A 14,104-nucleotide genomic window follows, 5' to 3' on the forward strand; every position below is an offset into this window, starting at 1 on the left:
CTATCTAACAGATATTTAATCATTTTGAACTAATCACATTTTATACTATATATAAATACAATTCGTTTAAAAAAAATGTTTCCTGATATAATTAAATAAAATTAACTCTCACCTCTGATAGATCGCGTGAATGTTGGAGGAATAGGAGTAGCTTCAAATCCGGGATAAACCCTCAATTTTGCAGTGGAAGATGCGATTCCATGTTCGTTAGATACAGTGCAAGTGTAGTCGGCTGAGTCAGAAGGCATAGCATTCAACACTTCCAAAGTGGACAATCCATCAGAGTACATCGTCTTATATTTGTTGTGGTCCTTCAGCAATGTGCCATTTTTGTACCAATCTACACTAGGTTCAGGCGTGCCGAGAACGCTGCACGTCAACTTTACTCTAGAGCCTTCTACAGCCGTCCTGTCTGTCAGATGAGTACAAAAGACTGGCTTTTTTTTAACGTCTCTAATTCCGGCCGAGAGTCTAGGAGAACGTTCTGCTTTAGACTCTTTTTCGGTGCGCCACAATGCGTGTCCGTCGATTTGCTCGCGTTTAGATCTGTGTTCTGTATACTCTACAGTAGACTTATATGTCCTCTTCTGTTCGTCTTCGATTATTTTATTCTTGGTAACTTCGACTTCTTCCTTTTTCTTATCGTCTAACTTTATATGTCCGACTGCACGCTCTTTTTCAACTTCTGGTGCTTCGTCTATTTTCACAATCGGTTTTGTTAGCTCTCTCATATTTTTTCTCGCGTCCTCAATCTTATGTTGATACTTTTCAATCTCCAACTCTTCGTGTTGAACTTCAACTTCGTGTCTTTTAGCTAATAATTTCTCGCGTCTTTCGGTTTCAAGCTTTTGTTTTTCATGTTCCTCTCTCTCCTTTAAATCCCTCTTTACCTTTTCAGCTTCTAGTTTCTCTTCTTCTTTCTTCTTCATTTCGGCTTCCAGTTTAAGACTATCCTCTTTTTTCTTTTTGCTTTCAACCTCAAGTTTTTTAACCTCTTCTTCGGCTTTCTTTATCTTTGCAATTTCCAGCTTTAGTTTTTCATCTTCCTTGTTCTGTTTCTCAGCAACTTGTTTTTGTTTCTCCTCTCTGGATTTCTTTCTCTTTTCCATCTCAATTTTTTCCATCTCTTCTTCATCGTGTAATTTTTGTTTTTCTTCTTCAGCTTTAACTTTAGCTTCAATCTCTAATTTTTCTTTTGCCAATTCTTCATTCTTTTTTCTTTCCATGTCTATTTTTTGTTTTTGCTCATCAACCATCCTTTTCTTTTCAGCTTCTAACTTTTGCTTTTCTTGTTCTGCTTTCAGCTTCTTTTCAGCTTCCAATTTTTCTTTTTCCTCTTCCGCTTTTTTCTTTTTTTCATTATCTAATTTTAGCTTTTCATCATCTTCTATCTTTTTCTTTTTCTTGGCTTCTAATTTCTTTTTATCTTCTTCGAGCTTCTTCCTCCTTTCTTCATCTAATTTTTGTTTCTCTTCTTCCTCTTTCTTTTTCTTGTCAGCGTGTATCTTTTGCATTTCTTCATCTTCTCTCTTTTTAATTTCTGCTTCAAGTTTGTTCTTTTCTTCTTTAGCTTTTTTCTTATTTTCAGCGTCTAGCTTTGCCCTTTTTTCCTCAGCCTCCAATTGTAGTTTCTCAGAATCTGCTTTCTTTTTTTTCTCAGCTTCTAACTTTTTCTTTAATTCTTCTTCTTTTGTCTTCTTTTCTGTTTCGAGTTTTTCTTTTTCCTCTTCAAGCTTTCTCTTCTTTTCGGCTTCTAATTTTTGTTTCTCTTCGTCTAGTTTTTTCTTTTTCTCAATTTCTATTTTTGTTTGCTCTTCTTCAAATTGTTTTTTCTTTTCAGCCTCCATCTTTTTATTCTCTTCTTGTTCTTTTTTAATTTCAGCTTCTTTTTTCTGTTTTTCTTCTTCTTCTTTCTTTTTCGTTTCGATATCTAATATTTTTTTAGCTTTATCGGCCTTTTTCTTTTGTTTTTCAGCATCTAGTTTTTGCTTTTCTTCTGCTTCTTTCTTCTGATTTTCAGCATCAATTTTTTGCTTTTGCTCTAAAGCTTTCTTTTTCTTTTCATCTTCTAATTTTTGTTTTTCGTCATCAGATTTCTTTTTCTTCTCTGCTTCTAATATTTTGTTTTGTTCTTCAATCTTCTTTTTATTTTCAGCTTCTATTTTCTTGTTTTTCTCTTCAGCTTTCTTTTTATTCTCTAGTTCTAATTTTTGTTTCGCCTCTTCTTCTCTTTTTTGGTTTTCAGCTGCTAGTTTTTGTTTTTCTTCTTCAGCTTTCTTTTTTTTTCTCTCTTCTTCTTTTTTCTGCTTTTCAGACTGTAATCTCTGTTCCTCTTCAGCTATTTTTTTATTTTTAGCTTCCAATTCCTGTTTTTTTGCTTCTTTTCTTTGTTTTTCGGACTCTTGTTTTTGCTTTTCTTCTTCAATTTCCTTTATATTTTCTATTTCTAATTTTTGCTTCTTTTCTTCTTTTTTCTGAATTTCAACCTCAAGTTTTTGTTTTTCTGTTTCAGCTTTCTTTCTATTTTCCTCTTCTTCTTTTTTTCGCTTTTCAGATTCTAGTTTTTGTTTTTCTTCAGCTATCTTTTTATTCTTTGCTTCCAATTCTTGTTTTTCTTCTTCTTTTCTTTGCTCTTCGGCTTTTTTTATATTCTCCATTTCTAGTTTTTGTTTTGCATCTTTTTCTTTTTTCTGCTTTTCAACCTCTAGTTTTTGCTTTTCTTCTTCAGCTTTCTTTTTCGCATCTTCTTTTTTTTGTTTATCAGACTTTAATTTTTGTTCCTCTTCAGCTATTTTTTTATTCTTTTCTTCCAATACCTGTTTTTCTTGTTCTTTTCTTTGCTTTTCCTCTTCGATTTTTTTGATATTCTCCATTTCTAGTTTTTGTTTTGCCTCTTCTTCTTTTTTCTGTTTTTCAGTCTCCAGTTTTTGTTTCGCCTCTTCTTCCTTTTTCTGCTTTTCAGCCTCTAGTTTTTGTTTTTCTTCTTCAGCTTTCTTTTTCTCATCTTCTTTTTTCTGTTTATCAGACTTTAGTTTCTGTTCTTCTTCAGCTATCTTTTTATTCTTTGCTTCCAATTCCAGTTTTTCTTTTTCTTTTCTTTGCTTTTCCTCTTCGATTTTCTTTATATTCTCTATTTCTAGTTTTTGTTTCGTCTCTTCTTCTTTTTTCTGTTTTTCAGTCTCTTGTTTTTGTTTAGTCTCTTCTTCTTTTTTCTGTTTTTCAGCTTCTAGTTTTTGTTTTTCTGCTTCAGCTTTCCTTTTCTCATCTTCTTTTTTCTGTTTATCAGACTTAAGTTTCTGTTCTTCTTCAGCTATCTTTTTATTCTTTGCTTCCAATTCCTGTTTTTCTTTTTCTTTTCTTTGCTTTTCCTCTTCGGTTTTCTTTTTATTCTCTATTTCTAGTTTTTGTTTCGCCTCTTCTTCTTTTTTCTGTTTTTCAGTCTCTAGTTTTTGTTTTTCTTCTTCAACTTTCTTTTTCGCATCTTCTTTTTTCTGTTTATCAGACTTTAATTTCTGTTCCTCTTGAGCTATTTTTTTATTTTTTTCTTCCAATACCTGTTTTTCTTGTTCTTTTCTTTGCTTTTCCTCTTCGATTTTTTTAATATTCTCCATTTCTAGTTTTTGTTTTGCCTCTTCTTCTTTTTTCTGTTTTTCAGTCTCCAGTTTTTGTTTCGCCTCTTCTTCCTTTTTCTGCTTTTCAACCTCTAGTTTTTGTTTTTCTTCTTCAGCTTTCTTTTTCTCATCTTCTTTTTTCTGTTTATCAGACTTTAGTTTTTGTTCTTCTTCAGCTATCTTTTTATTCTTTGCTTCCAATTCCAGTTTTTCTTTTTCTTTTCTTTGTTTTTCCTCTTCAATTTTCTTTCTATTCTCTATTTCTAGTTTTTGTTTCGCCTCTTCTTCTTTTTTCTGTTTTTCAGTCTCTAGTTTTTGTTTTTCTTCTTCAGCTTTCTTTTTCGCATCTTCATTTTTCTGTTTATCAGACTTTATTTTTTGTTCTTCTTCAGCTATAATTTTATTATTTGCTTCCAATTCCTGTTTTTCTTTTTCTTTTCTTTGCTTTTCCTCTTCAATTTTTTTTATATTCTCAATTTCTAGTTTTTGTTTCGCCTCTTCTTCTTTTTTCTGTTTTTCAGTCTCTTGTTTTTGCTTTTCTTCTTCAGCTTTCTTTTTCTCTCCTAATTTTTTCTGCTTTTCAGCTTCTAGTTTTTGGTTTTCTTCCTCGGCTTTCTTTTTCTCTTCTTCTTTTTTCTGCTTATCAGACTTTAATTTTTGTTCTTCCTCAGCTAACTTTTTATTCTCTGCTTCCAATTTCTGTTTTTCTTCTTCTTTTCTTTGCACTTCGATTTTCTTTATATTTTCAATTTCTAGTTTTTGTGTTGCCTCTTCTTCTTCTTTCTGTTTATCTGACTTTATTTTCTGTTCCTCCTGAGCTTTCTTTTTATTTTCTTCTTCTAATAAATTTATTTTTTCTTTTTCCTTTAGTTTGTGTTTCTTGTCTTCACCTATCTTTTTATTTTCCGCTTCTTCCATCTTTTGATTTTTCGCTTCTATCATTTGCTTTTCTTCTTCAGATTTTTTATCATTTATTGCTTTTATTTTTAGTTTCTCTTCTTCTTGATTTTTCAGATTTTGTTTTACTTTTTGCTTTTCATCCTTGGATTTATTTTTATTTTCCGCTTCAACTTTTTCTTCTTCTTCCTTTTCCCGCGTTTCAGACACTAATTTTTGTTTTTCGTCTTTAGCTTTTTTATCTGGGTCTGATATTTGCTTCTCATTTTTAACTTCGTCACTTAAATTTAGATTCTGTGATGATTCCATTTTTTCCTTATATTTTAAATCGGACGTTTGTTTTTCAGTTGATGATATTTGATTTTGTTCCTCAATGTTACCTTCTTGTTTCTTTAGTTGCTCCAACTGTTCAAACACTGTTGCTTCTTCTATGAGTTTTACGGCTTCAATTTCTTTTATTTTCTTTGGTGATTTTCGTTTTTTAGGCGATTCTACTTTCTCTTTGACTATTTCTTCAACATGTTTTTCTTCTTCTGGCACTTGCTTTATAGTCTGCGATGATGTATTTTGTTCGTCTATAATATTACTGTCTTGTTTCGTTACTCCTTCTACTATTATTTTCTCTGTTTTCTCTAATGATAAATCGACTTCATTATCTTTTGTAGAAGAAATTATGATCTGAGATGCATCTTCGGATGTTTGTTTTTCCACGTTTTGTTTTACTTCAACAAAATCGCTCACTATGGATATCGCTGCGTCAGTAACCTCTAATTTCTTTTGCGACTTTCGCTTTTTAGGCGATTCAACTTTCTTCTTAACTTCTTTTTCTTCGTCTGACGCTTGCTTTTTAATTTGAAGCGTTTTGTTTTGTTCTTCAATACTACTGTCTTGTTTTATTTGTTCCGACTCTTCGATCACTTTCGCTTCTGTTATTATTTTTTCTTCTACACTGAGTTTCTTTGTTTCTGTTGATAAATCATTTGCTTGTGCTTCTTTATCCTCGTCTACTTGTTTTTCTTTAGCAATATCTTCCACTTTTAGTGTAGCTATTTTAGCTTCTTCTATTTTTTTAAATGATTTTCGTTTCTTTGGTGATTCCACTTTTTCTTCAACTATTGTTTCAACACATTTAATTTCTTCTGACGCTTGATTTTCAGACTGTTGTATTTTCTTTTGTTCTTCAATTTTACTGTCTTGTTTCAGTTGTGCCGATTCTTCAATTATCATTGTTTCTGCTCTTACTTTCTCCTCTACATCAAACTTATCTGTTTTTTCGGATGTTAAATCAACTTCATTATCCACAGCTGATGAAATTAAAATCAGAGATGATTTTTCTTGTGCTTGTTTCTCTACATCCCCATCTATTTTTTTTACATCATCTATTTCATTTTCTTTTAATTTCTTTGATGATTTCTTCCTCTTAGGTGATTCGGGTTTTTTCTCGATCATTTTTTCAACATGTTTTTCTTCTTCTGACGCCTGTTTTAGAGTCTGCGGTGTTTTATGTTGCTCGTCAATTGTTCTGCCCTGTTCCAGTTGTTCCAACTCTTCGATCGTCTTTGCTTCCACTCTTATGTGTTCCTCTTTATCGAGTTTTATTTTCTCTATTGATAAATCAACCTCATTATTAGCTTGTACTGTCTTTTCTTGCATTTGTATCTCCGTAACTATTTGTTTTTCATCAACAATTTTGGGTTTTACTTCTTGAATTTCCTCTGTCAACATTTGCGTTTCTTCGACAGTTTTTAACAATTCATTTATTCTTTGAGATGTAGCATCCTCGTATGCTTCTGATATGGATATATCACAAGAAACTGTTACATCGTCTTCTAGTGCTTGAATGATGTTTTGTGAAGTCGCCAATCCGAATTGTAAAGCTGCATCTTTTTCGATGTCTTCTACTGCTATTGTCTTTGAATCTGACATTGATACGTCATTGCCACATTCTTTCATTCTATGCGCCATATGTTTTCCAATTTCATTGATGGTGATTGAAATATCTTTAAGAATTTTGCAGTTTTGTGTTGTGTTTTCTTTCGACGCAATATCTTTACATATATTTTGGACGGTTGAACAAAAGCTATCAGCCGATTGGATTAAAGCTAAATCTTCAGAGCATAACTTTATTACTAAATCTTTGTATGACAGTGCAGATGTAAGGATTAAATTTAGCGGCTGTTGCAGCACATCAGAATCGACATATAAGTTCTTGATACTGGCGAAGTTTTCACTGGTCAAATCGGCCAGTTCAAATCTATGGCACATTTCACGAATCGGGACGATTGTCGATTCCAAAATAGATACTTCCTGTAGCAATGATGTTTCTGCAATATCTGAGAAGTGCATGTTATCAATTTGCTTTGTGAAATTCTTGAGATCTTTTATAGGTTTGTTGAACATAACTTGTTTTTCGTACTGTGCTAATTTATTCAACACTGTTTTCATGTTCTTTAAGCTGTTCTTGATGCTATCCACCGATATTACCAGCGAATCTCTTGCGAGATCATTTTTAACGCTGGATAACATATCTTCAGTTTCAATGTATTTAATCTCACATTCGCATTTAGTAAGTTTGTCTTCTAAATTAAGTCGGTTTTGTACTAATATAGCTAATGGTTCAGAAAATACTTTCTGCATACTGATCATTTGCGATTTGACGAATTTTATTTTATCCATGAGCAAATTGCTGTTTCTAGCTACTTCTTTTTCGAACGTTTCTACATTTTCGAAGCACTCGATGACGTTTTTCAAATGATCGTTTTGATTATGAATGTCTTGATCTATGGTCACTGTCAGGTATTGCTCGCTGTCCATATCAAACGGTGTATGGATTTCAGAAGCAGTAGTTAAATCTACCAAATCGTGTTGTTCGAGTGCCGCGAAGCATTTTTGTACAGTTTCTAATGATTCGGCCAGAGTGACGGAATAAGAAAACTCAGCTAAAGTTCCCGGGTCATCTTGTGGTTCATTCACCAAACTTTGTTGAACTGCAGCTATACATTTATATAATTCTTTTAGGGGCTTAGCTGTTGTTTCACCGTGGATCGATTCATCTACAGCCAATAAAGTGACAGAATCTCTTAGTACATCTTTCTGTACAGTGGCAATGCCATCGAGCAAATCCTGCAAGGACACTTTTAATTCATCACTCAATATTGCCTCGACAGTATTGCTTTCCATTGTTTGGCACATTTCCCAAGCTTTTCCCTCTTGGATTGCTCCAATGGCGATTCTTAACTCCTCTAAAGGACCTGCTAGAGTTTTCAGGAAAGACACGTTACTCATTGCTGACAAATCTGCTAAAGATTCGAAATCAAACACGTTTTGAGCTTCTATTCCAATGTGACTTCTTTCAATTAAAGCCTTAGCTGTATCGTCTTTGATTTGTTTCAGAGAAGCTTGTTCATATGTATCTACTGAACTTTCGCATGTACTTAAATCAGCTACGTTTTCCTTCAATAGTTTTATAGGCGATTTAGGCTCTACAACAATATCTTGCTCTAAGGAAGTTTCAGCGTTTTCGTATAATGTTCTGTCTTCTTGATCAGGCGACGGGGCCAGTTCATCTCTTTCCATTTCCATAATTGGCTCGGCATAAGATTCTACCAAGGACACGTCTCCGGATAAAGTATCCTCTTCGGGAAATTCGAAGAGTTGTTTTTGTACCGTGGCTAAGCACTCTTGCAAATTGCGAATCGGTTCTTGGACTTGGTCCAAATTCGGTTTGCTCGGCTCCGTCACTTCATCCTTGCCAAATTCACTAGTCTCTTCCAAAAGATGATTCCCGATCTTTTTCAGATGCTGCGAGATTTGATTAAGCAATTCGCAATTGTGTAATGTTTCAATGCGCATCGATTCGGCGCTATGTCCGACTTTCTCTAAATCTGACACTAATATATCTACACTATTAATAACATCGCTGATTCTTTCTTTATCTGGATAAGACTTTGAAACGGTGTCTTTGTAGATTTTCATCGTATTTGAAATCATATTGCACGGTTCTTTCAACTGACTAGAAGACACCATAACGTTTTCTATATCAATCGTGGCATCTGAAGACAAATCAGCTAATTCGAACCTATGACATACTTCCCTCAAAGGCACAATGACAGCTTCCAAAATCAATAGTTCATGAGAAAGCACGCCCTCTGAAGAAGCCGAAAAGTGCAAAATGTCAATCTGCTTCGTGAAACTTTTAATATCTTTGATCGGCTTATTAAAAACGACTTGTTTTTGATAGTAGCATATTTTGGCGAACGTGTCTTTCATGCGTGTTAGACTAATCTTCATAGTATCTATAAATTTATCCAGCGAAATTTTAAATTTGTCGCTTTTGAAAGAACTCAATTTAGCGTCGGATAAAATGTGCTCTAACTCACTGTCGGATTTATCCAAAATACTTCTTAACTCTCCTTTGCGGTGCAGTAAATCTTCGAGTGGCGCTAAAAATATCTCCTGAGCTTTCACGATGTACTCTTTCAAGAATTTCATTTTGGATGCCAAAATCTTATTATCCATATCTATCACCACACCTATGACGTTCGTCAACAAATCCTTCTGGTCCAATAAAGCTTGATCCATTGTGGCCTTGGCGAACTGCTCGCTCTCCATCTCCATTGGAGTTTGCAATTCTGAAGCTGTAGTCAAATCGATGATATCATGTTGTTCTAAAACAGCAAAACATTTCTGCACTGTCTCTAACGATTTTGCCAAAGTTGCAGTATAAGTAAAATCCTTCATAGATTTCTCATAGTCAATCGGCTCATTGATCAGATTTTCTTGCACAGCAGCTATACATTTATACAACTCTTGTAGCGGATGAGCATTCGCCTCTAATTGTTTAACATCATCTAAATACTTCATTTCTTCAGTTTCATGCGCCAAAACATCTTTTTGAACGACAACAATTCCTTCTAATAACTCATTAAGCGCAATCGATAACTTTTCAGTAATAACTGGAGATTTTTGACTGATAGATTTGCAACTGTCCCAAATTTTCTCTTGTTGTATAGCTCCAACAACCAATCTTAATTCTTCTAAAGGACCAGCTAATGCCTTAACTGATGATATATCACCAAATTCTGACATTTCTCCTAAAGCTTCATATTTATCTTGCTCGTGGTGTTGAATACCTTCGAAATTTCCTTCAATAGTCGCCAGGGCTATCTTTTCAGATGAAGATAACTGCTCTTCTACTTTAACGATGCTTTCTTGAATATTAGAAATCGGTTCGCTTATACTAGATGATAATTTTTGCGTATCAGAATCTTTATTTGTCGTTAAATAACTTTTGATTGTATTCACGTAATTCTTTAACTCGCCTAAAGAATCTTTCATTTCTTTCACTTTAAACGGATCCAGTTCGGCAAACTCGAATTGCATGTTTTGTATATTTTGTATTCCATTCTGTAAAATATACATGCAATCAGGCATAGTTTTTAAATCTGATAAACACGTTTTCTCTGATAATTCGTTTAACATTTCCAAAACTGGCGGTTGCTGCATCACCGTCAAACTTTCCCATAACTTTTGTATAGGGTCCAACTTTACCTTTTCTACCACATCTTCACAAACAGTAACGGCAGACTCTAGCACTACGTTATGATCTAATATTGTAGCCGTGTCTATCAAATCATGTAAGTTATCTGCTGTCGTTTTTATAGCAGAAATATCATCCATTGTAGATAAATCGTCAATAGCTTCGATTGCCACTTGTTGCTGAATTTGCAATAGACACTCTTCTAACTCATGCAAATTCTTGATCAACGTCGGCTCTGTCAATGCTTTGTCTGAATTTTCGCAAATCTGTGAATAAATATCATTATGCAACACTTGTAGTTCGTTATGAAATTCGCACAACGGTTTCGCTAACGTTTTTAATAAAGACGGATCTTGAATTGAGCTTTGATTCAGTTCTGCTTCAAGGCATATCTCATTCATAACGTTCAAATAATTGTTTAATTGATGCAAAGGTTCAGCTAAAGTTTGAGAAACATCTTTGTGGCTCATCTGAGAAATTTCTTCCATATTCTCTTCCTTAGCAAGCTGAACCGCAGCAATAGAATTTCTGAATTCTAGAATCTTATTAGCGAATTGTTTAAGGCCTTGTACGACGTTCTTAACCGATATTTCTTGCAAAGATTCAGATTGCTTCTCTTCTATTATAGAAAGTCCTTTGAGTATGTTATCTGTAACGTTTTTCATCACAGAAATCTCGTTAGCTACTTGAATATCGACTGGTTGAAGATCATTCAAAGCTGACATTAGATTTTCCACAGTGCTCTTTGCCGAAACAAAATTATCTTTCAATTCTCCATCTTTAATATCCATGATTGAGCAAATGCTTGAATGTAAAGATTTTAGAGAGCCTTGAGACGCCGTCAAGAACGGCTCTATGTCATTTTGATCCAAAATCTCAAAACTGCTTTTTAATGAATTTGTCGGTTCTACTAAATGCTCTAAAACAGCAGTTCCTTCACTTGGAGTCAATTGAATAGACCTTTCTAAAATTTTAAATAAATCAACTTGTACAGCGTTGAAATCTGGCAAACCAGAGTATTTATCATCGTACTTGGTCGTATCTATGAAGCTTTGCAATGATAGTAAATTCCTAGCCATGTTTTGTATTACATCCTGACTCTTTTCGAACGGTTCTAATACCTTAACGTCAAAGTTTTCACTGATGGTCGTTAAACCGATTTTTATTTCAGATATAGACAACAGTAAATCATCGACAACTTTACTTAAAACCATAGGCTGTGTTCCAGATTTAAACCAACTGATCGAATCTAGACCGTTCCTGAGTTTATGCATCGGTTGAACCACAGTTTCCAAAATGGCCATGTTGATCGAATAAAGATTTTCTTGAGACTCTTGCACAGCAGCTTGTTCTATGTTATCCAACTGCACTTGCAGCTCTTGAATCGGTTTAATGACTAAATCCATTACATAATCCTGCAATTGGGCGTCGAAAGATTCACTGCCTTCATCGTCAATGTTTAATTTAATTGCCTCAACCGATTTTTGTAGCTTCATTACCGGTTTCCATATGTTTTTAATAATTGTAGATTTTTCTTCAGCTTCACTCATTATTTTTTTAGGATGTAAAACAGATTCGTTTAACTCAGTCGCCTGTTGAATCAGTTGTTTAGATCTAATAGATTCCTCCGATATTTTAAGACCCGTTACCATATCAGCGGTTATCATCTCAATTTCTTTATAATTAGTGGGTACTAAATGTTTTTCCAAAGACGTATCGATTTCGTGTACCATATTTATCGCATTCTGCAATGGTTTAGATAACGTCTCTATAAGACAAACAGATGTCCTTTGAACCAATGTGTGACTACTACCACCCAACTCTACACATTTTTCAATAATTGCCAATGATTCTTGTAACTTCTTAACTGGTTCTACGAAGCTCTCAAACACGCGCGTAAAAGAGCTACTCGTATCCATTAAATTGTTCTGCTGTGCCTCTTTGATAATAATTTGAAGCTTATTTATAGGACTGGAAACGCTTGCTATTATTTCTAAGCTCTTGTTAGCAGCCGCCGCTGAGCTCATCTTAGCCGATTGCATAACAACTTCTTCTTCCACGGCTTGCAAATGGCTCTGTACTACATTGCATACTTTAGAAAGTCTTGACATTTTCTTAACAGCTTCTTCGGAAACTTTACTATTCAAACTATAAAATGCTTCAGCGTCAGTAGAATGCTGCATCGCCGAACTGTGGGACTCCAAATTGCCATCAGTTTTATAATCGCTATCGTTTTGTAAAAGTTGTTCTCTGCTATTAACAACTGGCAGTTCGTTTCTAGCTGAGCTTTTAGCACTAGCGTACGTCTGCTGATCACTAGCTGAAATCTCGAGTCTTGAATCATCATTTTTCAAATCAACATTCTCGTTTTTATCTTTCGATATGCTGAAAAAGTCTTCGCCACTCTTACCTGAGTCGGATTTTTTCCTCGGCGGTCTTTTAGGAATACTGGGCATCAGTTCATCTCTCTGTTTTGTAATCTTGCTAGAACTCTCGTTCAGTTCAGAAGCCAAAAGCATATCAGAGAATTGCTGTTCTTCCATAATCGACATATCATCGACGTCAGCTTCCGTTCTTAAATCGTCATCGGCGGTCGTAAAATAATCAGGAGTTACGTCTATAACTATAGCTTCCATTAAAAGATTTCCAGAAGTGGAAGTCTCTTTTACAAATCGCAAAGGAGGCAGTTCGACTACATTATGTTCAGTGACGTTCTCTGACAATTGATCAGCATACATTTCTACAATCTGCAGTGCCTCTTCTTCTGTCAAATCGGGCGTTTCATACAGCGATACAGAAACTTCTTTACCATCGAAAGAGAAAGAAATTTCTCCCTTTTCGTCCAAAGTAATGTCTCCGACGGGAGTGTCGTACATTTGCGAAGTTCTCTCTTCGTGTATTGTAGATAAAGATATATTCCTTTGAAGCAGCGGCTCCACTTCTGGTTTTTGTATAGTTTTCTGAGCTTTAACCGTATCTTCAAAACCTAGTAAAGAAGCTGAACTAGCAGCGATACCCATACAATTTTGAGCTTCACAGGTATAAGTTCCCAAACAGCAAGTGCCATCAAGTCCGGATATGATCCTGTGTATATCTCCCGGTTTCAGTTCCTCTCCGTCCTTGTACCACTTCAAAATAGGCTGAGGTACTCCAATAACTTTACACTCTAAATTTACAGCTCCCTCTTCTGATAGTATCGCTCGTAAGTTTTCCAAAAACCTCGGTTTTTTGAAATGTCGCGGTATAATAAGCTTGAGGAAGCATGAAGTCACACTATGGCCGAAATCGTTCGTAGCGAAACATTTCCATTCGGCTTGATCCATGAATTCCAATTGCTGTATATCCAAGTGGCATGAGCCTTTTGGTTCTTTTATTATTTTATATCTAGCGCTATCCTCTATGGGCTGGTCGTCTCGATACCAAAACAACGAAGGTTCTGGCATAATGCTCACTAAAAAAAGATAAAAAAAATTACACATATATTAAATACATATCAATATAGTAATAAATAAATAATAAAAAAAGACCGCGCTCAGATTTAAGTGATGCATTATTGGCATATTGATCATTGGCATTTTAATTAATTTCAATGGGAAAAATTGATTTGACATACGAGTAATTAGTGTAGCAGAACGAATTAAACTCGTAAGTCAAGGCATCACTTTTGATTGAACTTATATAGATGCTAATAATATATAGTTCGCTTAAGAGTTTTACAAATGAATTAAAGCTAACGAAAAAACTATTATGAATAAGCCTATAAATAAATTTTAATGTATACATTGTACATTCAGAAATATTTTAAAGTGTTTAAACTTCTTAAGATTGTATAAACAGGTAATATATTTAATTTAATACAAATCTTGGAAGTAGTATAATAAACTTATTTTTATTTAGATTTTATTTTATAATATATACATAAGGGTGAGGCAGATACTAAAATAATTAAATTTAGTGAATATACGACATTTTATGTATTAGTGTTTATTGATAGGTTGTTACCAGTATATTTTAAGGAATAGTTAAGCTATATTCATACATATAATGTTATAAAAAA

The 14,104-nt window shown here is 34.1% G+C and overlaps 1 protein-coding gene across 3 annotated transcripts in view; it reads right to left on the bottom strand.

Annotated features, from left to right (window-relative positions):
• LOC148234149 (uncharacterized) overlaps positions 1-14,104 on the bottom strand; it is a 76,617-nt gene that overhangs the window by 31,213 nt on the left and 31,300 nt on the right. For all 3 annotated transcript variants that reach the window (XM_088188281.1, XM_088188280.1, XM_088188282.1), the window contains exon 7: positions 113-13,498. In XM_088188281.1, coding sequence (XP_088044407.1) covers positions 113-13,498 — 13,386 coding nt within the window. The remainder of the gene's footprint in view (positions 1-112; positions 13,499-14,104) is intronic.

This window comes from Plectrocnemia conspersa, unplaced genomic scaffold (genome assembly GCF_051122295.1).
Source record: "Plectrocnemia conspersa isolate PC_06_02 unplaced genomic scaffold, ASM5112229v1 ptg000006l, whole genome shotgun sequence".
NCBI classification, from domain to species: domain Eukaryota; kingdom Metazoa; phylum Arthropoda; class Insecta; order Trichoptera; family Polycentropodidae; genus Plectrocnemia; species Plectrocnemia conspersa.